General features: G+C 40.2%; 1 protein-coding gene across 1 annotated transcript in view; it reads left to right on the top strand.

Moving 5' to 3' along the window:
• Positions 1-12,830: 12,830 nt before the first annotated feature.
• The window catches only part of mad1l1 (mitotic arrest deficient 1 like 1), a 936,602-nt gene continuing 924,326 nt past the window's right edge, over positions 12,831-25,106 (top strand). The window contains exons 1-3 of the mRNA XM_051933631.1: positions 12,831-12,885; positions 22,593-22,766; positions 24,041-24,181. Of these exons, the coding sequence (XP_051789591.1) occupies positions 22,629-22,766; positions 24,041-24,181 (279 nt within the window). The 5' untranslated portion in view covers positions 12,831-12,885; positions 22,593-22,628. The remainder of the gene's footprint in view (positions 12,886-22,592; positions 22,767-24,040; positions 24,182-25,106) is intronic.

The following is a 25,106-nucleotide window of genomic DNA, read 5'->3' as shown; positions in this document are numbered from 1 at the left end:
CCTGACTTACGTATATGCCCATTCAAAAATGCCTCCCCCAATCTTGCATCAGTTTCTCAGCCATATTGAATTTTGTTGCAGCAGTGCAACTACCAATTTCGTTCGCCACTTCAACAACGTTTAATTTAAAACCAGCTTCATATTTTCTTCTGATCGAACACTCCATCGTAGATAAGGGATGCTCTTACGATAAAGATGCATGAGGGTGTGAGATACAAATAACACAAAACAGTGCAAACGTTGTTTCGGAATAGTTTGGGCATTACCGTGTGGTCATGTAGGCACAATAGAGAGACAGAGAGGTTAAGAGCACGCGCTGATGCAGCACATTGCTGCACCCACATAGAAAAAAAAAGGCAGTGTGCTCCATGGTTACTGTCTCAGGTGAGTGTTAGCATATCATAATCTCTTGGACCAATAGCGTGAATTTTCCGCATTCGACCTATACGACTGACATTATAAAATACCAGATATTATACAGTAAAATCAAGTCCCGACTTATTCGCGGGAGAACTTATCTGCGAGTATATACGGTAAATAAAATGTATCATATTACATAAAATGAATTAATAAATGTATTATTATTATTATTTTTATTTAGGTTTGATTGGATAGGTTTATAATTGTGAGGACTGAAGTAGGGCAGGGATGAGGGCGAGATAGCGAGATGGTGTGAGTACCTGCATATGCTAAGACTCCTTTGTGAGCTTGGCCCAAGAGTTTACACCCAAGTCACCCTGATGGTAGATTCGGCCATGTGCGTGACAGGTGACATCATCAGCATGACCTTATAAGTGTGATCATCTGAGATTTGGATAATACAATAGAGATTACATGTAATTCTCTCAGTGACTCCTGATACAAGATAATTGCTTAAGAATAGGATTTTGAATTTTGGATCAATGTTGCTTTGGTGACAGTACTTCTACCTTCCCTGTTTCGAGCATTGCTTTATTTTTGACCACATTTTATCTCTCAGCCCTTCCTCACAGTCATGCATCATTGGAGGTGTGGCAATTTGTTCATAGGGGCGTGGCTACATGTGGAGTGTGATGTAATGACTTTATTTATGTGTAAGCCACATACCACATTGCATGTTAAAAGGAAGATCTAGTAGCAATAGAAAATTAAGCTTTAAAAAATTAGGTTGTTTTTATTTTTACTTGTTTGTTCTGATTTTGAATCTGATTCTTTTGTTTTTCAGTTTTTGTTATTCATGTACACAAGCTCAGCTTCCTCCTGTTCATTCAGTATCTAAGCTCCAATTAATTTGCTTTCTAACTCATAACAATATTATTCTATGGCAAGGTCGGGCTTGTTGTTGTGAATATTCATAAGGTTCAGTAGTAGTATTACAGAATGCAAAAAAAAACTACTTTTTTGTTTTAAATGGGGTTGGTTTTTTAGACTTGGGTCACACTGCCATAGACAGTTAAGTCTCACTTTTTTGCATACTTATTATGTCACACATTCATGACTTTTTTTTGCTTGTGCAGGTTGTTATAGTGCTGACCAGTGCTTGAAGATGAATGGTACTCACACGTCTTCCAGTTTCAACACAGAGTACCAGTACTTTTTCTCTGCATACTGTACCACTGAGTACTGGCTCCTCTTCAGAAATCTTGATGGGGTACCCCCTACCCTCTCCACTGCACTTCGATCATTGATTAACATTGTATCACAACTATCTACATTTCATTGTACTAGTAACTTTTGAATACATAATGGGAGGTGCGAAAATCGAAATTACACCTTATGAGAAGGATTTAGGAGTCGTAGTGGACTTGATACTATCAACTTCCAGACAGTTTTCAGAAGCCATTAAGAAGGCTAACAGAATGTTAGGTTATGTAGCGCCCTGATGTGTGGAGTACAGGTCCAAGGAGGTTCTGCTCAAGCTTTATAACACACTGGTGAGGCCTCATCTGGAGTACTATGTGCTGTTTTGGTCTCCAGGCTACAAAAAGGACACAGCAGCACTAGAAAATGTCCAGAGAAGAGTGACTAGGCTGATTCCAGGATTCAGTGGATGAATTATGAGGAAAGATTAAAAGAGCTGAGTACAGTGTATCGAGACATTTATTTTAAAATGAGTTCATCAAGAACACGGGGACACAGTTGGAAACTTGTTAAGGGTACATTTCGCTCAAACATTAGGAAGTTTTTCTTCATACCGAGAACCATAGACACTTGGAATAAGCTACCAAGTAGTGTGTAAACAGTAAGACTTTAGGAACTTTCAAACCTCAAATTGGTGTTATTTTGGAGGAATTAAGTGGACAAGACTGGCAAGCTTTGTTGGGCTGAATGGCTTGTTCTCATCTAGATTGTTCTAACTTTTCTTAGAATAGGAGTAAGTACTGACACTTCTTCATAAATCTTCACCGGGGAATCCTCCCTTGTTCTTTGATTGATTGGTATTTTTAGGAATTTGGTACACTGTATTAATCCCCGATTGGATATTGTCTTTTCACCTAACCTTTGGGGGTCAGAGCTCAGGGTCAGCCATTGTACAGTGTTCTTGGAGCAATTTTCAGGTTGAGAGACTTGCTCAAGCCCCAAAGGAGTAAGCTCCTTTCTAGCAGTAATGGGATTTGAATGGGCAACCTCCCACATGCCAGCACGAATCCTTAGCCTCAGAACCACAACTCAACTTCAAATGTTTTGTCATTATATTGTAATTATGCAATGATGTAAGATTCATTGTACCAGCACATTTTCTTACACTTCCAGTGTGTACTGACACCTCTTTAGAAATCTTCACTGGGGAAACACCCTCCACAACTATTTGTCATTGTATTTCCATAAACAGAGTGCCGCCAGTAATTTGGTTCTGACTGGTGCTGACTTTGTAAAAGGAGAAATCTAGTATAGGTCAGTCACAAATATAATTAATATTGAATATCTGTAACTAATTCATCTAATTCCAGTCATGCAGTTATCTTAGTAGCATCGTATGCAAGAGAGAGAAAATCCTTGGATGGAGTGCCACTGACACTCACTCGCACCAAGTCAATTTAGAGTCACTGAATCTTTGAGAATTACAACTAGCATATGTCATAAAAGAAACCAAGCCAATGGTGTATAAAACATTTTATCCCACTGCTGTTCTCTGTGGTAGTGATACCTGGATTTGTGATTTGTGGAAATCACTCCCAAACTAAAGGACAGGATTCCTCAGCCATGTAAGGTTGCATATATAATCTTGACAGGCATCATTCTAGTTTTCAGTGAACCCAGAGAGAAAAGTATATGTGTAGAAAACCTGAGTGCTCAGAGAAAGACCTACATGGATGCAAACAGACTATGGAGACTTTACAGAGACAGTGATCAGGTGAAATTTCAACCTTTAATATCTTAATTCTACATTTAAACACTGGATCCATGCTTCTTATTCATTTCTTTATATTCTCTGGCCTAACAAGTACTGTGTAGTACATTGAACTGGGTATGATACTGATTAACCTTAAATGCACATTTAAATGTTCTTTTTTCACTTTCTAGATAGATAGATAGATACTTTATTAATCCCAAGGGGAAATTCACATACTCCAGCAGCAGCATACTGATACAAAAAAACAATATTAAATTAAAGTGATAACAATACAGGTAAAAACAGAAAATAACTTTGAATAATGTTAACGTTTACCCCCCCCCCCCCAAGGTGGAATTGAAGAGTCGCATAGTTTGGGGGAGGAACAATCTCCTCAGTGGAGCAGATCAGTGACATCAGTCTGTTGCTGAAGCTGCTCCTTTGTCTGGAGATGACACTGTTTAGTGGATGCAGTGGATTCTCCATAATTGATAGGAGCCTGCTGAGCGCCCGTCGCTCCGCCACAGATGTCAAACTGTCCAGCTCCATGCCTACAATAGAGCCTGCCTTCCTCACCAGTTTGTCCAGGAGTGAGGCGTCCTTCTTCTTAATGCTGCCTCCCCAGCACACCACCGTGTAGAAGAGGGCGCTCGGCACAACCGTCTGATAGAACATCTGCAGCATCTTATTGCAGATGTTGAAGGACGCCAGTCTTCTAAGGAAGTATAGCCGGCTCTGCCCTCTCTTGCACAGAGAATCAGTATTGGCAGTCCAGTCCAATTTATCATCCAGCTGCACTCCCAGGTATTTATAGGTCTGTACCCTCTGCACACAGTCACCTCTGATGATCACGGGGTCCATGAGAGGTCTGGGTCTCCTAAAATCCACCCCAGCTCCTTGGTTTTGCTGGTGTTCAGGTGTAGGTGGTTTGAGTCGCACCAATTAACAAAGTCCTTGATGAGGTTCCTATACTCCTCCTCCTGCCCACTCCTGATGTAGCCCACAATAGCAGTGTCGTCAGCGAACTTTTGCACATGGCAGGACTCCGAGTTGTATTGGAAGTCCGATGTATATAGGCTGAACAGGATCGGAGAAAGTACAGTCCCTTGTGGCGCTCCTGTGTTGCTGACCACAATGTCAGACCTGCAGTTCCCGAGACGCACATACTGAGGTCTGTTTGTAAGATAGTCCACGATCCATGCCACTAGGTATGAATCTACTCCCATCTCTGTCAGCTTGTCCCTAAGGAGCAGAGGTTGGATGGTGTTGAAGGTGCTAGAGAAGTCCAGAAACATAATTCTTACAGCAGCACTGCCTCTGTCCAAGTGGGAGAGTGATCGGTGTAGCATATAGATGATGGCATCCTCCGCTCCCACCTTCTCCTGGTATGCGAACTGCAGAGGGTCGAGGGCGTGTTGGACCTGTGGCCTCAGGTGGTGAAGCAGCAGCCTCTCCATGGTCTTCATCACATGTGACATCAGAGCGACAGGCTGGAAGTCGTTCAGCTCACTGGGACGTGATACCTTTGGGACTGGGGTGATGCAAGATGTTTTCCAAAGCCTCGGGACTCTCCCCTGTTCCAGGCTCAGGTTGAAGATGCGCTGTAGAGGACTCCCCACCTCCTATGCACAGACCTTCAGCAGTCGTGGCGATACTCCATCTGGACCCGCTGCTTTGCTGGCACGAAGTCTCTTCAGCTCTCTGCTCACCTGCACTGCTGTAATTGTGAGTGGGGATGTCTCTCCTATGCTGGTATCAGCAGAAGGATGCGTGGAGGGTGCAATACTCCGAGGTGGGAGTGGGTTAGGGTGGTCAAACCTGTTAAAGAAGTTGTTCATTTGGTTTGCTCTCTTCATGTGTCTCTCGATGGTGGCACCCCGCTTCGAGCTGCAGCCAGTGATGATCTTCATCCCATCCCACACTTCCTTCATGCTGTTATTCTGCAACTTCTGCTCTAGCTTTCTCCTGTACTGCTCCTTCGCCGCCCAGAGCTGGACTCTGAGTTCCTTCTGCACGCGCTTGAGCTCATGCTGATCACCACCTTTAAAAGCCCTTTTCTTCTGGTTCAAAAGGCCCTTGATGTCACTTGTAATCCATGGCTTGTTGTTAGGATAGCAGCATACATTTCTTACTGGAACTACAATGTCCATACAGAAGTTGATGTAGTCAGGAGTGCAGTCAACAACCTCCTCAATGTTTTTTCACTGTGTGATCCCTGCAGGATATCCCAGTCTGAAGTTCCAAAGCAGTCTCTCAGTGCCTGCTCTGCCTCAGGGGACCACTTCCTGAATGAGCGTGTGGTTGTAGGTAGGACCCTCACTCTTGGTTTGTAGTGAGGCTGAAGCAAAACCAGGTTATGATCTGCTTTCCCAAGTGCGGGCAGCAGGGTGGCACTGTATGTGTCTTTAATGTTTGCATACAGTAAATCAATAGTCTTATTTCCCTGGGTGTTACAGTCCACATACTGGGAGAAGGCGGATAATGTTTTGTCCAGCATCACATGGTTCAAATCTCCAGCGATTAGCACAAGCGCCTCAGGGTGCTGCGATTGTAACTTAGCAATAGCAGAATGGATGATGTCACTTGCTATCTCCACATCCGCCTGAGGAGGGATGTAACCAATAACAACAATGACGTGTCCCAACTCTCTGGGCTAGTTATAGGGACGCAAACTTATGGCCAACAGTTCAATGTCCCTGCAGCAAGTGGAGGCTTTGACGTTAACATGTCCAGAGTTACACCACCTTGTATTGACATAGAGAGCTAGACCTCCTCCTTTGTGTTTCCCACAGGTACTTGAGTCTCTGTCCGCTCTAACTGTACTAAACCCGGGTAGCTCCACGTTAGCATCTGGGATGGTGGTAGTTAGCCACGTTTCGCAAAAGCACAACAAACTGCATTCTCTGTAGGTTCTGACATTTTTCACCAGCGCAGCCAGTTCGTTGATCTTATTTGATATTGAGTTCACATTTCCCAGGATCACAGAAGGCACCGAAGGCTTAAAACACCACTTTCTCGCAAGCCGCTTCATTTTTAGCTTAGTGCCGGCTCTGCTGCCACGATACCACCTTCTTACCTCGTCGGGTAAATAGGGAACCACACTGACACTGGCATTTGTTCTCAGCGCTCGAAGTTGAGTACTTGAATAGATGAGTCTCAGCGTGTAAAAATCCATGTCCACGTTGTAAAAGTAAGAGTGTCCAGGGAATGAATCCACATAAAAGAAAGTGATAGGAGTGATCAATAAAAAATAATAAAAAAGAGAAAAATAAAAGGTAGAAAAATAAAGTCATACATAGAGCTGCTGAAAAGGCTGCCACTCTCGGCGGCGCAGAATGAAACAGCTTTCTCAAGAGACTCCCCAGTCTATTTTTTGTGCAGAATGAAGATTATTCCATGCGACAGAAACTGAAGATTTCATACAAAGGTGTCCAGGGCACACAAAGAAGGGGATGCTCATGATACACAACTGTATAAAAGATGAGGAGGGAAAAATGTCAGTGGCCTCCACCTGTTAAACTATTCCTGTTTTGGGGATCGTCTTCTTGTTGCCCCTCTAGTGCACCTGTTGTTAATTTCATTAACACCATTCTGTGTTGTGTCTGTATGTTCTCAGCCTGTTTCTTGGAATTGTGGTTAATGTACCAATATATACTTGTGGTATTTGTACTGTAAGTTTTTCACTGAGTGACACAAGCTGCACAAATCCTTTTACTGGTGACTAGCGACTCCCTGGTCCTAAGAAGGAAGCAGCAGTCCAATGTGAAATGAATGACTTACTGGTAGCACACACTTCTTCCTCTCAGTCATGTTTTATTTCATCCAGGTAGTTCTGGACAGATGCCATCTAGCTTTGTCACACCTTCACAAATCTGCTGGTGTACATTAGCCACACACACTAATCTGCAATGTAGCGAGAATGGCAGGAAAAAAATATAAATGATGGCACATATTACAATTCAGACAACAGCTTTGGGAGCATCTCCACAAGTTGCATTACACTGTAACAGCTGAGTATGAATATTGTTATTAATTGGGCAACATTTCTCAATGCATATATTTACATATTTGCGCATTATATAATTCACATTTAGTCACTAAAATAAATTAGGTAGTCTGTAGACTAGCATTAACTAACTAAAAGAAACATCATTAATATGTAACATTTGCCACCTTTGTCCTACTGGCAGAAAAATTTATGATCTGTCATTTGTACTGCTGCTCCCAATGAAATGAATTACTGAGAACTTTAAAATGATTCTGTTTTCATCCATTCATCAATGAGTTTTATGTCCTCTGTTTGTTTTAGTAAATGTTTATAGTTTGGTCTGGTAATGTATCAGTTTTTAATTTCTCGATTGTCCTTTTATTTGTGGGAAAGTAGTTGTGACAATCCAACACTGAAAGGTGGTTCAGCTACCCTGCTATGTGCTGGATAAAGAAAACATAAAATAAACATTTTATTTATTTGCATTTTTATCTGTGGTACCAATCTCTCAGCATAATATATACTGCATACAATGTTTTGAACTGTATTTATTCTTTATTCAAGGTTGTTTGCCATCTTATATTACATACTGCTCAAAAAAATTAAAGGAACACTTTGAAAACACATCAGATCTCAATGGAAAAAAAATCCTGCTGAATACCTCTAGTGATATGGACTGGGTAATGTGTTAGGAACGAAAAGATACCCCATCGTTTGATGGAAATGAAAACTATCAACCTACAGAGGGCTGAATTCAAAGACACCCTGAAAATCAAAGTGCAAAAATGATGCGGCAGGAGGTCCATTTTGCCGAAGTTTCATTGCAGTAACTCCAAATCATACTCAGTAGTTTGTATGGCCCCCACGTGCTTGTATGCATGCCTGACAACGTTGGGGTGGGGGGGGGGGCTTGTTTCTAATGAGATGATGGATGGTGTCCTGCGGGATCTCCTCCCAGATCTGGACCAGGGCATCACTGAGCTCCTGGACAGGCTGAGGTGCAACCTGGCGGCATCGAATGGACTGAAACATAATGTCCCAGAGGTGTCCTATTGGATTTAGGTCAGGCGAGCGTGGGGGCCAGTCAATGGTGTCAATTTCTTCATCCTCCAGGAACTGGCAGCATACTCTCACCACATGAGGCCGGGCATTGTCGTGCACCAGGAGGAACCCAGGACACACTGCACCAGTATAGGGTCTGACAATGGGTCCAAGGATTTCATCCCGATACCTAATGGCAGTCAAGGTGCCGTTGTCTAGCCAGTAGAGGTCTGTGCGTCCCTCCATGGATATGCCTCCCCAGACCATCACTGACCCACCACCAAACCGGTCATGCTGAATGATGTTACAGGCAGCATAACATTCTCCATGGCTTCTCCTGACCCTTTCACGTCTGTCACATATGCTCAGGGTGAACCTGCTCTCATCTGTGAAAAGCACAGGGCGCCAGTGTTGGACCTGCCAATTCTGGTATTCTATGGCAAATGCCAATTGAGCTCCATGATGCTGGGCAGTGAGCACAGGAAGACGTTGGGCCACCCTCATGAAGTCTGTTTCTGATTGTTTAGCCAGAGACATTCACTCCAGTGGCCTGCTGGAATTCATTTTGTAGGGCTCTGGCAGTGCTCATCCTGTTCCTCCTTGCCCAGAGGAGCAGATACTGGTCCTGCTGATGGGTTAAGGACCTTCTACGACCCTGTCCAGCTCTCCTAGAGTAACTGCCTGTCTCCTGGAATCTCCTCCATGCCCTTTGCTGGGATGTGCCATTCTGGAGAAGTTGGACTACCTGTGCAACCTCTGTAGGTTCCAGGCATTGCCTCATGCTACCATTAGTGACACTGACCATAGCTAAATGCAAAACTAGTGAAAAAACAGTCAGAAAAGATGAGGAGGGAAAAATGTCAGTGGCCTTCACCTGTTAAACCATTCCTGTTTTGGGGGTTGTCTCCTTGTTGCCCCTGTAGTGCACCTGTTGTTAATTTCATTAATACCAAAGCAGCTAAAACTGATTAACAACCCCCACGGCTACTTAACTGACCAGATCAATAGCCCAGAAGTTTCATTGACTTGATGCTGAACTCTAATTCAAAAGTGTTCCCCTAATTTTTTGAGCAGTTTATTTATCATGGAGATATTATATATTTATATTTTTAACAGAAATTCATACCTTTTTATGAAGGTACCATTAAATTGATTTAAAAATACAGCTAAGATGTCGCTAATGTTGCTAATGACTATTACTACTTGAAATTACACATTTCGTATTTATTATTCACATATTAATGAAAAGCCCTATTTTCAACAGCAAGACTCTTCCGTGTCCTCATGGTCAACTCTCTTAGCCTATCCTTAATTAGTCATGTTTAAATGCTAGTTGGTTATTAGAGAAACCATTGTATTTGCATTAGCACCACTGACACCTGTTTTTCTATTAACTTGGGTTGCATGGTACTGGGATTCCAGGTCTGCGTTCAAAAATGGCCAAAATGAAACAGTCTATTCTCCCTAGTCTATTTTTTGTGCAGAATGAAGATTATTCCATGCGACAGAAACTGAAGATTTCATACAAAGGTGTCCAGGACAGACAAAGAAGGGGATGCTCATGATACACAACTGGATAAGAGGATAAGTACATCAGATTATGTTGTGTGAGAAACAAACACCTTGCAGGTCCTCAGTCAGCTTCCTCCTTAAATTTATGCCAAATACCAGTTCACCTGTCCATAATATGCTCTTTTCAGTCTTTTTTCTTCCAATATCTGTGTTCTTTTGCACATTTTCATCTTTTTGTTTTACTTGTCAGTTCCAGATATGGCTTTTTCTTTGAAACTCTACCTCTATGGCCAGCATAAAGTCAGTAGGGATGGCAGCTGCAGCCATAAGCGAATAATAATTTAAAAACCAGTCATTTCAGCAGTAATAGCCGTTAGCAACAATAGTAACATCTCATCTGAAGGATGGAACCAATTTTTACATAACAGTGTCCTCATTACACATCCACATAAAGACCACAGGGTAAGCGCCTCCTACCGGGCTCACCGATACCTCGTTCAGCAGCTACCCAGGCTTTCCCTAGATGGTCTCCTATACAAGTTCTGGCTGGGCCCAAATGTGCCTAGCTTCAGGTATATCACAGTACTTGATCTGACGTTCAGGTGGTATGGTGTTTCCTGGTCCCAAAAAAGGTCCTTGTTTTGTTTAAATATCACCAAACTACATGAAAATCGACAGAAATCATTTAAAAACAATAGTCATCAACACAAACCCTAATAAGATATTGCCCTTCATTAAACAGCATTGAATATAGTTTTTTTCCTACACTTTTATCATTTCTAGTTTCACATTCAATAGCCTTTCTGTTTCCCTTGGACTTTTCCAAATGTTTCATGATCTACTTTGGTTCCTAGGATATAGTAGATACAGTGGGAAGTCATGTGAGCGACACAAGTGATAGGATTGAGGATGGACAACACTAACATCCATCCCCATCAATGGGGATCAACCAAAAATCTAGCCCCACCCCTTTGGATGAGGTATACTTGAAACGTAAGACTGCTTAAAAAATCTGGTGTAAGCACTAACAGTGCACATTTGACTATTCATCTACGTGAAGTTTCGTAAAGTGGTTGTTCTTGAACTTATATTTTAGGTAATTGACTGAGTAAACCATTGTATGTTTTTGCCTTGTCTTTGTTGTTTTCTGGTTTAATATTGCAGTAACGAATGTGCCTAGCAAGATATAGTATTTCAGAGTAAAAATTTCCATTTGCATATGAAAATGTGGAGAAGTAAAGGCGAAAGTAGACAGCATTTTTTTTCCTCAGATAAAATCGAAATATTCTCAGAACATACTCAAATATAATGAAGTAGAAATAGTTGCTAAATGTGAAAATTGTGAATTTCCCTTTGGGATTAATAAAGTATCTATCTATCTATCTATCTATCTATCTATCTATCTATCTATCTATCTATCTATCTATCTATCTATCTATCTATCTATCTATCTATCTAAATAAAAAGATATCTGATGTATCTGTAAATGTTAATACATCCTGCCAAAGCAAGATAGCTGCATGTTAAATTAACTGTTGGAAATACATAAGACAAGTATGACGGAGTGCGGGCTGCAATTGTATGTGTCGTATGAGTGAATTGCATCGTGTTAAGTGTGGGATTCTGTGTTGCACCTGATGCTGTCAGAGTAAGCACTGTGTATAAATAGACAGAACTGTTTTTGTCCACTGGGGAAATTAGGCTGTTACAGATGTTGTATAAATAAATAAATAAACACAATACGGTCTGAACACACACCAAAATGACTAAAAAGAAAGAAAACTTCAAGGCATTATGCAGGCATATTGCTGTTGGTATAAAAGAACCCCAGTAGCTTTTTCTGTCACACTTCTGCTAATTAATGCATTGGCTGAAAGTCCTCAGTGTTAGTGTGTCAGAGAGAGGATGTGCACTATTATTCATAATGACACTCAGTTTTGCTTTAATTCTCTCCTTCACTGTGACCTCCAGGGTGTCCACATTACATCCCATAACTAAGCTTGTTCTTTTAATTAGCTTGTTGATTCAGTGGGCCTCTCTTAAAGTGATGTTACTGGCCAAGCACACAACAGTGTAGATAATCACACTGGCCATCACAGAGTTGTAGAAGATGTGAAGGATGTCACTTCCCTCATTAAAGGAACATAGTCTCCTAAGGAAAAAGAGTCTGCTCTGCCCTTTCTTATATAGTTCCTCTGTGTTATGAGACTGGTCCAATGTGTCATTGATGTCGACCCCCAAATACTCTTAAGAGTGGATCACCTCTACATCCACTCCTTGAATAGTGATCAGGCATAGGGGCTCTTTGGTGTGGGTTGGTTTTGCTGATGTTACGTTGCAGATAATTTTCTTTGCACCACGAAATAAAACTCTCCACATGACTCCAATACTTTGTCACATCCCTTTTACCAATAGAACTCATAAGTGCATAATCATCTGAGAATTTCCACAAGTGGCATCAAATAGTGTTTTATTTATAGTTGGAGGTGTACAGAGTTAAGAGAAAAAGAGATGGAACTGTCCGTTTTGGTGCTCCTGTGCTGCTCACATCCATATCAGAAAAAGAGTCCCTGTGCTTCACAAACTGCTGTGATCCCGGCAGATATTTCATTATCCAGGACACCATAGGCACATCCACCTGCATATATATGATATATATTAGTTACTGCCATTTACTTATGCTCTGGTGAGTATGTGAGTATGATTTTTTAAAATTATTTTTATCCTGGTAGAGAGAAAGTAAAGTGTGTAATTTCCCATTAGATACACATTTTGATTCATTGCAAAAAAAAAAAAACATACGCAATTTTATGCCTGCTTTTTATAATGAAAAAGATTGACTATCCTGTTGAAATGTGAAATTACAGTATTGCGCCTATAATACACAAACTAGCGTTTATTTACGGTAAACGACAATATCGGTCCACCTATTCTAGTAATTACGGTAAACGTGAAGTAAAGCTCGCGATAATTTGCGTTAGCGAGAGTTATATTTTTGGTAGAGGAGGGAGATCCAAGCCGGGAAGAAGAGGTAAATATGATGCATATTTTGACGCGTGTTGGTTTTGGTTTAAGTTATTGCTGTTGGGAAAATGGACAGGAAATGACTTTGCCTACTGTTCGCAGTTTTCAGCTCTCATGTTGGAGTTCGGCAGAGGGTGTCTTGTTTCGGCTTCTCTGTTTCGCGCGTGTTTCTTCTAGACTTCATGTGACAGTGTCACGCAGTGCATTTATAAATCGTCTTGCAACGCTTTGGTCTGTACTTCGTCAATGGCCAGACCAAGGGTGACCTCTTGAAATGTGTCTGTAATGCAAGTATGCTCATCTTGCGGCTGACTGACTACTAGCTCACTAAATAGGACTTGAGCAGTAAGTATCCCGTCGTGAGACACACATGAAGTTATACATAGACACCAAACTCGGTTAGGCAGGCACTGATACGCATAAGAGAGCTCAGCATACATGGACAACTGCTTGGCTGTTGCTGGGGAGAGGCGATACATAAAGATGTCACAACACACACACACACACACACACACACACACACACACACACACACACACACACACACACACACACACACACACACACACACACACACACTGCCCTGTAATAACGTTGCTGGCAGTAAAGCACACTACAGAATCTCCAGCAATATTAGAAGCTATTGGTTTTCAACCCCGGTTAAATGTATTTAAACTTAGCAAGAGACTGGTGCCTTTTCGGGTGGTAACTAGCGGTACACAGGATGGCAGGCCATAGCTGGCTACCAGAGACACCCTGTTCGGAGTCAGCTCGTTGTACTCTGCCTTGTCTTAGATAGCACCTCCGTGTTAAGAGACCAGCCCAACCTGTCATTGATGTGGACCTTCAAGTAATTGTAGGAGTGCACAGCCTCCATATCCACTCCCTGAATGGTGACAGGGAATAGAGCCTCTTTGGTCCAGCTAAAGTCAATAACCGGTTCCTTGGTTTTGCTTATGTTAAGTTGAAGACGGTTCTCTTAGTACCTGTTCAGTCCCTGTACGGAGTCTGCACATGCTATCCTAGCAGAGCCTGCTCGGCCCTTTTTCATAAGGCTCCTCTGTGTTGGGAGACCAGTCCAACCTGTAATTTATGTAGACCCCCAAGTTAGTTGTAGGAGTTCACCACCTTTACATCCACATCCACTCAGTGACCAGACATAGCTGCAGATGGTAGGCCATCATAGGACACACAGTAGCATCAATTCAGTCCCTGAGTGGAGTCTGTATGTGCTACCTTACTGGAAAAAAAAGAAAAATACAATATTAAATGGTTAACCATTTTGCCCACATTTAAAACAAAGTTTTGATCAGGTGTTATGTGCCATAAAATACTTTTGTATTGCTGTTTATGGATTTCGCCTACTCTAAGCAGAATAATCCATCCATCCATCCATTTTCCAACCCGCTGAATCCGAACACAGGGTCACGGGGGTCTGCTGGAGCCAATCCCAGCCAACACAGGGCACAAGGCAGGAAACCAATCCCGGGCAGGGTGCCAACCCACCGCAGGACACACACAAACACACCCACACACCAAGCACACACTAGGGCCAATTTAGAATCTCCAATCCACCTAACCTGCATGTCTTTGGACTGTGGGAGGAAACCGGAGCTCCCGGAGGAAACCCACGCAGACACGGGGAGAACATGCAAACTCCACGCAGGGAGGACCCGGGAAGTGAACCCGGGTCCCCAGATCTCCCAACTGCGAGGCAGCAGCGCTACCCACTGCGCCACCGTGCCGCCCGCAGAATAATCACATACGTTTTTAATTATAAATGACATTCATCTAGGGAGGCACAACGTTTATTGCTGCTGCCTCTTCATGGGTGGAGTTTGTTATGTTGTCTTGGGGGTGGCAGTCGAAACTTAAAGCATAATTGCATTTTTTTTTAAGTTACAACCATAATGCTACATACAGCATTTATATCAAATGTCAAGTTGCATATCATAAGTTGTTCAGAATACAACCTTATAAGCCAAATCTTAGATTAACATGTATACTTTTTTATAATGGGCGGCATGGTGGCACAGTGGTAGCGCTGCTGCCTCACAGTAAGGAGACCCGAGTTTGCTTCCCGGGTCTTCCCTGCGTGGAGTTTGCATGTTCTCCCTGTGTCTACGTGGGTTTCCTCCAGGTGCTCCGTTTTCCTCCCACAGTCCAAAGACATGCAGGTTAGGTGCATTGGTGATCCTAAATTGTACCTTGTGTGTGTGTGTGTGCGTGCGCGCGCCCTGCAGTGGGCTAGCGCCCAGCCCAGGGTTTGTTCCTGCCTTGCGCCCTGTGCTAGCTGGGATTGACTCCAGCAGACCCCTGTGACCCTGTGTTAGGATATTGCGGGTTGGAAATTGACTGACTTACTTTTTCATAATTTAAAAGTTCCATTGATAATTTTTCCCTGCTTTTTAAACTTGTGGTAAAATAAACTCTCATTTTGGAATACGTTTGGAAAATGTGTGCATGGTGTGAAATTCGAGTTAACCATTTTGAAAGACATGCAGGTTAGGTGGGTTGGGGATGCTAGCTTGGCCCTGATATATACTGTATGTGTATTCACCTTACATTCTTAAAGATAAACTGTTCTTCAATAGCACTATATTGGGTTGTGTGGTTCCACAAAGAACCATTTCATTCTGGGAAGAGTTCTTTGCGTATGAAGTTGGTTCTTTATGACTTGAAAAGGTTCCTAATATGTGGAAAAATAAATCTTTAATGTATGCTAGGCTACCTCGCAGGATATGAACAGAGCAAGAAAGGAGGAACTAAGCTGGCATTATTTTATGTGCCAGATTCTTCTTGAAATTGGGATGCCACTGGTGTTTGACAGTTTTGTTACCGTCTATAAATTATCATTTATAGATGATCTAAATAAAGGTTAAATGTTCGAATTAGCTGATGCTGTATGTTTTAGGAATGTCTTATTTGTCTGATACCGCCTAACTTTAATGTTGAAAAGGAAGGAAGGGAAATTAAAGATTCTTGTACACAATACAGCCTAAGCTTTCTAATATATGGAGGCCAATTTGGATTGGTTGTGTAAGAAAGAAATTCATTATTTTGTTGGTCTTGCAGTTTTGGAGTGACTTAGTATGACTATGCCTACTACCTTTTATTGGAGCCTGTTCCATATTTTAAATAGCACTAATTTTGCTACAACATGATATTCACTGTATGTCTGATTTTTCTGGATTATAGCCAATCTTCAGCATCTATTAATTACTAGCCATAGTACCTGTCAAAGACAGGTAATCGTAAATATTTTTAAATTATTCTGTCTCATGGCTTATGTGTACCTTTTGCGCCATTCCACTGTATTTGTGTGTGTGTGTGTGTGTGTGTGTGTGTGTGTGTGTGTGTGTGTGTGTGTGTGTGTGTGTGTGTGTGTGTGTGTGTGCGTGCGTGCGTGCGTGCGTGCGTCTGAACGTGTCTTACCCGGCCCTCCGTTCCCGAGCATGTTCCCATAAAGCCTGCTTCTCAGACTCTGTCATTATTTTCAAGGCACTTCTTGCCTCCTGTCCGATTTTATACTTGCTGTCTTTGAATATGACTCTTTCTGCATGCCTCATATGCCTTTATTCCTCCTTGTGTGTCTCACACTCTCTCTTCCTTTTTTGCTATGTCACCAAAGTTAAAATGACCAATCACATCAAAGCCAAACTGACCAATCAAATTTCTCCAAGGGACTGGACACAGACCTTAGTGTTTTTATTATGTAGTAGTAGGGGTGGGCGGTATGATCAAAATTCTATATCACGGTATTTTTTAAAATTATCCCGGTTTCACGGTATTCGACGGTATTTTTTTCCCCATGCATGAGTGGATGTTAACCACATTTTCCACTGCAATTACTGGCTAAGAATAACCTATTCCACTGTCAAGAGTATTGTACATTGTACAAAAAAAAACATTTTAATGTGCACACAAGTATTAATACAGTTTTGCATTGCCCCATAAAGTGATAGTTTTCAAGGGGGTGGCACTAATGGAGAAGGTATCACATTGCATGACAGATGCAGTCAAAATATAGAACCTTTTTATTGAACAAATTCTGACAACATATTTTCAACCATACAAAGAGGCATTTAGACTTAGTAAAATACCCAGAAATGCTTGTCAAAAATTGTATTGCACCGAATATGTCTTAGAAAAGGAATAAATAGTAAATATTTTTTGTAAACCAACTACACTTTCTGTTAATGTTAACAATCTCTGTCCACTGACATGTTAAAGTGACTTTTTAAACAACTTTATCATCATTAAACTGCATAATATTTAAACTAATAAATAATAACAATAAAATAAATAATAGTATTATTACTGATAGTTGCACTATTACTTCAAGACTTCAAGCCCAGGTGCATTACACAGTATTCACCAAATTAAAATAAAATAAAACAAGTGCAACTTGGTGATGACATCTTTACCAACTGAACCATCATTTAGGCAAACTGCATTAATATGGACCTTGCTTCAAGCTAAGCTATACTGGGAAGAAAAAAACAAACTATATGTCGAGAACAAAGTCAACATTTCCACTTTATTCTCGCCGTTTATGTCGAGATTAAAGTCGATTTCCACTTTATTCTCGCCGTTTATGTTGAGATTAAAGTCGACATTTCCACTTTATTCTCATAGTTTACTTCATAATTAAAGTAGAATGTCGTAAACTAAACTTCTTCCTAAAATCAATGTTTAATCAATTACTTAATTTACCCCGTCATAAATTAATGCAGCACATTAAATGCTTTGTGTTACGTTCCCCGACCCAGTGGTTAATCACTACGCTTCTTAAACTGACTTCCTCCGCACTAAGAGAAGATCGCGATCACCATACAGAATCCATTCACTTCATGATATTCCTGGTTTCTGAAAATTTAGAATGCTAAGATAAATACTTGATATCATTTTCATGATGAAATGCATTAAAGCAGGTATTACACATGCACGGTAGTGAGGCGATAATGCTGCTCCCTCGCAGTAAGGGGTCCCCAGGTGTATGTTCAGTGTAGAGAACTTTATGGCAGGTGTGACGAGGCTCCAAAAAACTGGATGTATGAATAGCTATCGCACAGGTTTAACTTAAATATTGTGTAAATGTTGGGTTTGTGATCTGCTGGTCGGAGACACGAACACAGAATTCAATGCATGCTCTTCTGAGCGAGCTATCTTTATTGCATGCATGCTGTCTCTATCTGACTTACCAAAACCCCCGTCTTTGTGAAATTAAAACTAGTTATAAACTTAGCCCACGGAGTGTTCAGAACTTTAAAAATATCTTCGTTATACATGTTTAATTATGCCATCCATTCAGAGTTGCGCCCATCTCTGAATGAGTCGCCAGCACATCGCAGGATGAATACAAGCAAAACATACACTAGCAGGGTCAATATAGCACAACAAAACCCCACATCCTACATGACTTTGAAAGGAAACTGAAGCACGCCGAGTAAACCCATCAGAAAAACATGCAAATGCAAGGCAGGCACGCCGCCATGCCCCCATATGATTAATGCATGCTTTAATGCATTTCACCATGAAAATCATATTAAGTATTTATCTTAGCATTCTAAATGTTCAGAGAGCAGGAAGATCATGAAGTGAATGTATTCTGTGCGGCGATCGCTGCCGGCGCCTCCTCTTAGTGCAAGAAGAAGTCAGTTTAAGAATCACTTAACACAAAGCATTTAATGTGCTATATAACTTATGACAGGGTTTGAGAACATCTAGTAAATTAAATATTCATTTTACGATGAAGTTTAGTTTACGATGTTCTACTTTAATGACAAATTACGAGAATAAAGTCAACATGTCGACTTTAATCTTGACATAAACGACGAGAATAAAGTAGAAATGTCGAGAATAAAGTCAACATATCGACTTTATTCTCATCATAAGCGTCAAGATTAAAGTGGAAATGTCGAGAATAAAGTCAACATGTCATCACACTATTACATAGTAACCAGGTACATTACACTGTATTGAAAACAAATAAAACAAGTACAACTTGGTTTGCAGTATTATCCAGTAGTATAGAAACAGTATTTACACATCTGACCTTTTAAAACTAAAGTATCTCCAGGCGACGGACGTGACTCCTTTTTTTCGGCAAAAGTTCTTCTGTTCATCATGTTCAACTTTATCGCTACCTATTTGGTGGTGTAGCAGTGAAAAAGAGCCCTAGTGCAACAAATCTGTGTTTAGCAGTGAAAAAGGTCCCCACTTGAACAGTTTCCCGCTGCACCACGTTCCGAACATCGTTTAGGCAATTTAAACCGGTGTTGCGGTATAAGAAAAATCCATATCATAAAAAAAATAAAAACAGTTTTCGGTATGAACCGGTATACCGCCCAGCACTATGTAGTAGTTTCAAACTGCCAAATACTTTTGGATCACTGAATCATTATTCCGTAGTGATGCTCCTTCTATATGTATTTATTGGCCTATTGATGATTTATAAAACATACTGTGGACACTTGTATATACAGTGATCCCTCGCTATATCGCGCTTCGCCTTTCGCGACTTCACTCCATCGCGGATTTTATATGTAAGCATATTTAAATATATATCGCGGATTTTTCGCTGCTTCGCGGGTTTCTGCGGACAATGGGTCTTTTAATTTCTGGTACATGCTTCCTCAGTTGGTTTGCCCAGTTGATTTCATACAAGGGACGCTATTGGCAGATGGCTGAGAAGCTACCCAACTTACTTTCTCTCTCTCTCTCTCTTGCGCTGACGTAGGGGTGTGTGAGCAGGGGGGCTGTTCGCACACCTAGACGATACGGACGCTCGTCTAAAAATGCTGAAAGATTATCTTCACGTTGGTATCTTTTGTGCAGCTGCAGCTGCTTCCTGAAATGACATGCTGAACGGTGCTTCGCATACTTAAAAGCACAACGGGCAAGTATTGATTTTTTTAATCTGTCTCTCTCTTTCTCTGCTCCTGACGGAGGGGGTGTGAGCTGCCGCCTTCAACAGCTTTGTGCCGTGGTGCTTCGCATACTTAAAAGCAAACAGCCCTATTGATTTGTGTGCTCCTTTGAAGAGGAAGATATGTTTGCATTCTTTTAATTGTGAGACTGAACTGTCATCTCTGTCTTGTCATGGAGCACAGTTTAAACTTTTGAAAAAGAGACAAATGTTTGTTTGCAGTGTTTGAATAACGTTCCTGTCTCTCTACAACCTCCTGTGTTTCTGCGCAAATCTGTGACCCAAGCATGACAATATAAAAATAACCATATAAACATATGGTTTCTACTTCGCGGATTTTCTTATTTCGCGGGTGGCTCTGGAACGCAACCCCCGCGATGGAGGAGGGATTACTGTACACTGGCTTTGCAAATGCGTGCTTAGATGAACGCAGCATGTGTGTCATTAATGTAATGTCAAAGGAGTTTTTTTGCTGATCCCTTTATGTGACCAATTCTTGGGTGTTGCATGTTACGTGAAAGGCAGTCGCTATGCACTCGCCATTAAAATTGTTAAGTTTGTTTTCTCTAACCACGCTCAAATGGTGAAACCAAAAATTTTTGCAAGCACACATATTCTCATAAAGCAAATAATTGCTTAATGTTACAAACTTACCAATGCACTTTACACAAATTTAGTAAGTGGTTTATACTGTATGTATTATGTACTGAAGGTGAACATCTTTTTAAATATGGTTCCATCTGTTACACCACCTATCCTTTTGAATGACTGGGCACTGCTTTGTTTGCAACAGTAAGTGGTTATGAGAAATCTTTTGCAGTATTTTCAGTACAATTAACTATGACTTTATCATTTTATGCTGTATTAGCTGTATTTCCTGACTTTGCCATGTAAATTTCATAAGACCGTGGGTCTCCGTTATTGTGCCATCAGTTAATTGGACTTTTCAGAAGTATTATATAAATAACTAAGTCTTTTTATCTGTGCAATATTTGTAGGGTTTTTATTTTACTCAAGACTGATATTATTGGCAGACAGTTGGGTGTTTATAGTTAAGGCTGTGGACCTAGGACTTCAAAGTCTGAAGTTGTGGGTTCAAATCCTGCTATTGACAATGTGTGACCTTAAACAACTTACTTTGCCTGCCAGCACTCTAACTGGAAAAACCAAATAAATTTCATCAGTTGTATCTCAAATGTTCTAAGTTACCTTGGATAAAGACATCAGTCACAAAATAAGTAATAATATTATTGTTAGGGCACTGGACCATGAACATGCTATATAACAATTGCACATGAGTAAAACATACTTGATTTACTGTAAGTCAATTTCTGCTTTTCCTGGAGACTCTGCTTTTGTTGATGGTCATTGCAAAACATAGTTTTACAGGAAAGTGTATTCTTTTGAACTTAAACAGGTAAACAGTAGGAATAATGTGAAATTTGAGCATATATCATCATTATTAGATGTTTGTGATTTTGTTTACATCGTTCTATCAAGTATTTAATTTTGTTTTTCTCATCAGTTTTCTGTTCAAGCTTCTATTCTAAACGCCATAGGCAGACAATTATTACAAACAGCAATGAAGTCCACAGACTACACATTTAGTTGACCCATGTGATAAATTGAATGTTTTTACATTGCTCCGTGCCATGTTGAAACAATAAGGGTTGCGATTTGTCCTGTATTTTTGCACACATTCTGTCATGTGTTCAGTAACTCTTTAAAGTCCAGATTGTACCACAAGAACAATTTAAATTAAACTAGCTACATAAGCTGAGTGAATGAGTTTCATTTTCATGTTCTGCTAATGTTGCAGACAGGCAAGCACTGCGTGCCAAGTGAGATTGTGCGTCACTGTCATCCTTGCCATTAAACTATGTTTACATATTGACGTTTTTTAAAAAGGAAAAGAAAAATCACTTGGTATAGCAGATTGTCTAAAACAAGACGCTACATGTGTTTTTTTTTTTCTGCTAATGTAAGTCTGGTCATGAAAGTTAAGAGAAAGTTAAAAACTCTGGATTTTGAATATAACCAGGCAATTGTATTTGTAATGATGTGCTTTGAAAATGTAACAAAGTAGGATTATTTCTAAATAAATATACTAAATGAGTAAAAATGTAAAAGTATTTACATTTAACAAGTACAATTCCCTACATAATCTACTCAAGTAAAGTAACACATGTAAATGTAATTCAGTAACAATAACCTGTAGTTTATTTACTGTTAGTGATGATATCATCATAACTTTGTCTGCTGCATGGCATCTTGGTGTCATTTTTTTGATTATTTCTTTTTTTTTTTTTTACACTCAACTTGTATATATCACATTAAGAATTTTTCTTACTTCCACCTTCACATCTCCACATATCTTGTGTCTTCCCATTCCATCCTTTATGTGATCTCTTACTTCATTGACTTCTGCAACTTTACAGATGCTCCTTTTAATCTTTTATCCCAGCTCTATGTGATTTAAAAACTGTGTTTATCATTTTAATTCAAAACACTGAGGAAGGTTCATTTGAAGCATGTTGGCACCACAAAGAAATGACAAAAGGCTTCTTTCAGACTTTGAACATTGGTGGTTGGTGCCCATTGAGTCAAGCAACGGCCATATCGTTGCTGCTTCCCAGTGTTGAGTTGAAGTACCTGATTTAATGTATGGCTTTCGAAGATAGCCAGAATGTAACAGCTGCTAAGCTTGGTACTGTATATGAATAATATTTTCCAACAGTACTGAACAGAAATGAATATTTTTTCATTTTATCTTTTCTGAATAGGTTTTTATTAAACAGAAGGTAATCATAATTACAGACATGGAGAACATGGATGATGAGACCACAGTTTTTTCTACTTTGAAATCCTTTAACCTTTTCTTGTCTCAGAAGACTCCAAAACAAGACAGTGTGTTGGAAGGCAGCACTTTACAATTCGTCTATCAGCAAAGAATGCAGGTTAGTTTGTATGCATTGACATTGACAGCATTCATCATCCCAAGGTGGTTTTCACAATAGTACAACAATACATTATGGGGCTGAATCTCTATAGATGAAATAAATAATTAGAATGCAAAAATACATTATAGGGAGAAAAAATGTATCATTAGGAGAAACCTCGACATAGTACATTCTTCTCCAGTATTCAAATCAATCTATGAGAAAGTTGATTAAAATGCACTGAAGCCATTGAGAACCCACACTAAAGTGTGACGAGTAAATTTTATTTCTGGAATCCCACAGAAAAGAAATGGTGTGTCTTCATTCTTGGTTAAATACTTGACTAGTGGACACTTGAGTTTAAATGCATTGGAGGCACAGATTAGCTAACAATCTCTTTGCTATCTAAAACTGATAAATCATTACACAATTTCTTTTCGGAGGGTATGTCAGACTTGCCAGCTGCAGGTTCTCAAAGTGAATTTTAATCAGTGAAATTTACTGGGTCTGGCAAATTTAGTGACTGGATGACAACTGTCCAGCACTGTTGGTTTTGCCATTTTTTTCTGAAATCCAATAATGTGCCTCCTGAATGATCCAGTACTGTACAAGCTTTAGTAAGTACGGGGAGTTCAGTTGCATTTTCATCCCCTTTTTCTTTTTTGTATGCATGCCATGACAGGCCTCTCTTCTGTTTGCATGGTCCAAAAACACCTGTGTTCCTTACTCCTCATTGCTGCATTGTATGCATTGTTTCTCCAGATGAGCATTCATTGGTTGTCAGCTCCCATGCTGATAGGAAAGTAAAACTAAAACAATAGGAAAGTAAAAGATTTAAAATATCTTCCATCTTGTTTTCTCTTCTTTAATGTATGAAAGGAAAGAGTCATTTTTGTTTAGAGACTGACACACTGCTTTGCACTGCTCTGCCTACATTCTCCCTACATTCTCCCTGTAAATAGAATATTTTAGTTTGGCATCTTATATTATGTACTGCTACCACAGTCCTGTCCAGTGTGTTTTGAAATATATTGTCTTATCCTTTGCCATCAGGTTTGGAAATTGGCTATGCACTTGCCACCTCCCATTCCTGTTTTGGAGAAAAAAAAAATCTTTAGATTTCCATTTGGCTATACATAAGCTTTGAGAAGTTGTTAGTGGAGTTCAATTTATCTATTCACTGATTGTGGAGTGAGTTGTCCTTAACAGACTGACAATCTATTTTGTTTAGAACATGCATATTTTGGAAAGTGTTAGTGAGTCTTTCTTTTCGGTTTCTGGATTTTTTTCAGCTGGAAGAGCAGGCAGACAAACTGCACTCTAAGTCACAACTTCTGCAAATGGATCAAGAAAAAAAGCAAATGGAGCTTAGCCATAAACGAGCTCGTATTGAACTGGAGAAAGCAGCACAGAGCAGTGCCATAGATTTTGAGGTATGTCATCTCCAGTGATTTTTACTTGACATGGTAGAATAATTATTATCTTTATAAATACACTTGAAGTTAACTCTCAATTATCTCATTTTCTGTCTGAATTACTTGTGGTTCTTGTTGCTAAATGGCTAATAGAGGAGATAAGATTTTTTTACTCTCTTAATTTCTTACGGGGGTAATGCCCAAGTGGTACAAAAACAGGTGAAAGATATAATTCTTCCAGCTCATTTCAGTTGTGTTGGTGGTGTCCAACGTGTGTCTCGCAAGTGTGCCCAAGATTGGTCCAAACCACCAACTCCACTATTCTCCATCTAGATAAGTTGCAGATCTGCTGCTCTTGGACTATCAAGCTCCTCAGTGTACCATAGGGAGTGTGAGCTACTAACCAAAGATACTGAATAAAGATTGTATCTGATTTGATTGATACGCGTAGAGCTTCATACTGGGACCTGGCTCCTCCTCCATGACATGTGTCTGGTTCAGCACTTGGATTACTTTTGCTGTTAAACCAATACATTTGTCAGTTTTTTCATTTCTAGTCACCTCATTTGTGAATTGGATCCAAAACTACCATATTTAAACTCCATTATGTGCTGTGGCTGCATAGCCTTTTAACTACTGAGATCAAACTGTTCTTTTGTAGGATAGTCTTATGTCCTAATATTTTGAGGTGGCAATTCTCATTCTGACTTCTTCACATTCTTCTGCAAACTTTACTAGTGCACTCCAGAGGTGAACGTCTAATGAGGCTGTTTTCCGTAAACAGAAATGCAAAATGTATGCTTATGAAGTGGATATTTTCTAATCCTCTTCCTTTCCTTCATGGCTGCTCTATGAAGAACAGTAGTTTAGGGACTTCCGTAGTTTAGGGAATCCTTAAATGGGTTCCATTTTATATCAAGAATGTACTCACAAAATCTTGGTC

This window comes from Erpetoichthys calabaricus, chromosome 11 (assembly GCF_900747795.2).
Source record: "Erpetoichthys calabaricus chromosome 11, fErpCal1.3, whole genome shotgun sequence".
NCBI classification, from domain to species: domain Eukaryota; kingdom Metazoa; phylum Chordata; class Cladistia; order Polypteriformes; family Polypteridae; genus Erpetoichthys; species Erpetoichthys calabaricus.
Note: the sequence above shows the minus strand (reverse complement) of the source record. Positions and strands in the feature narration are given on the sequence as shown.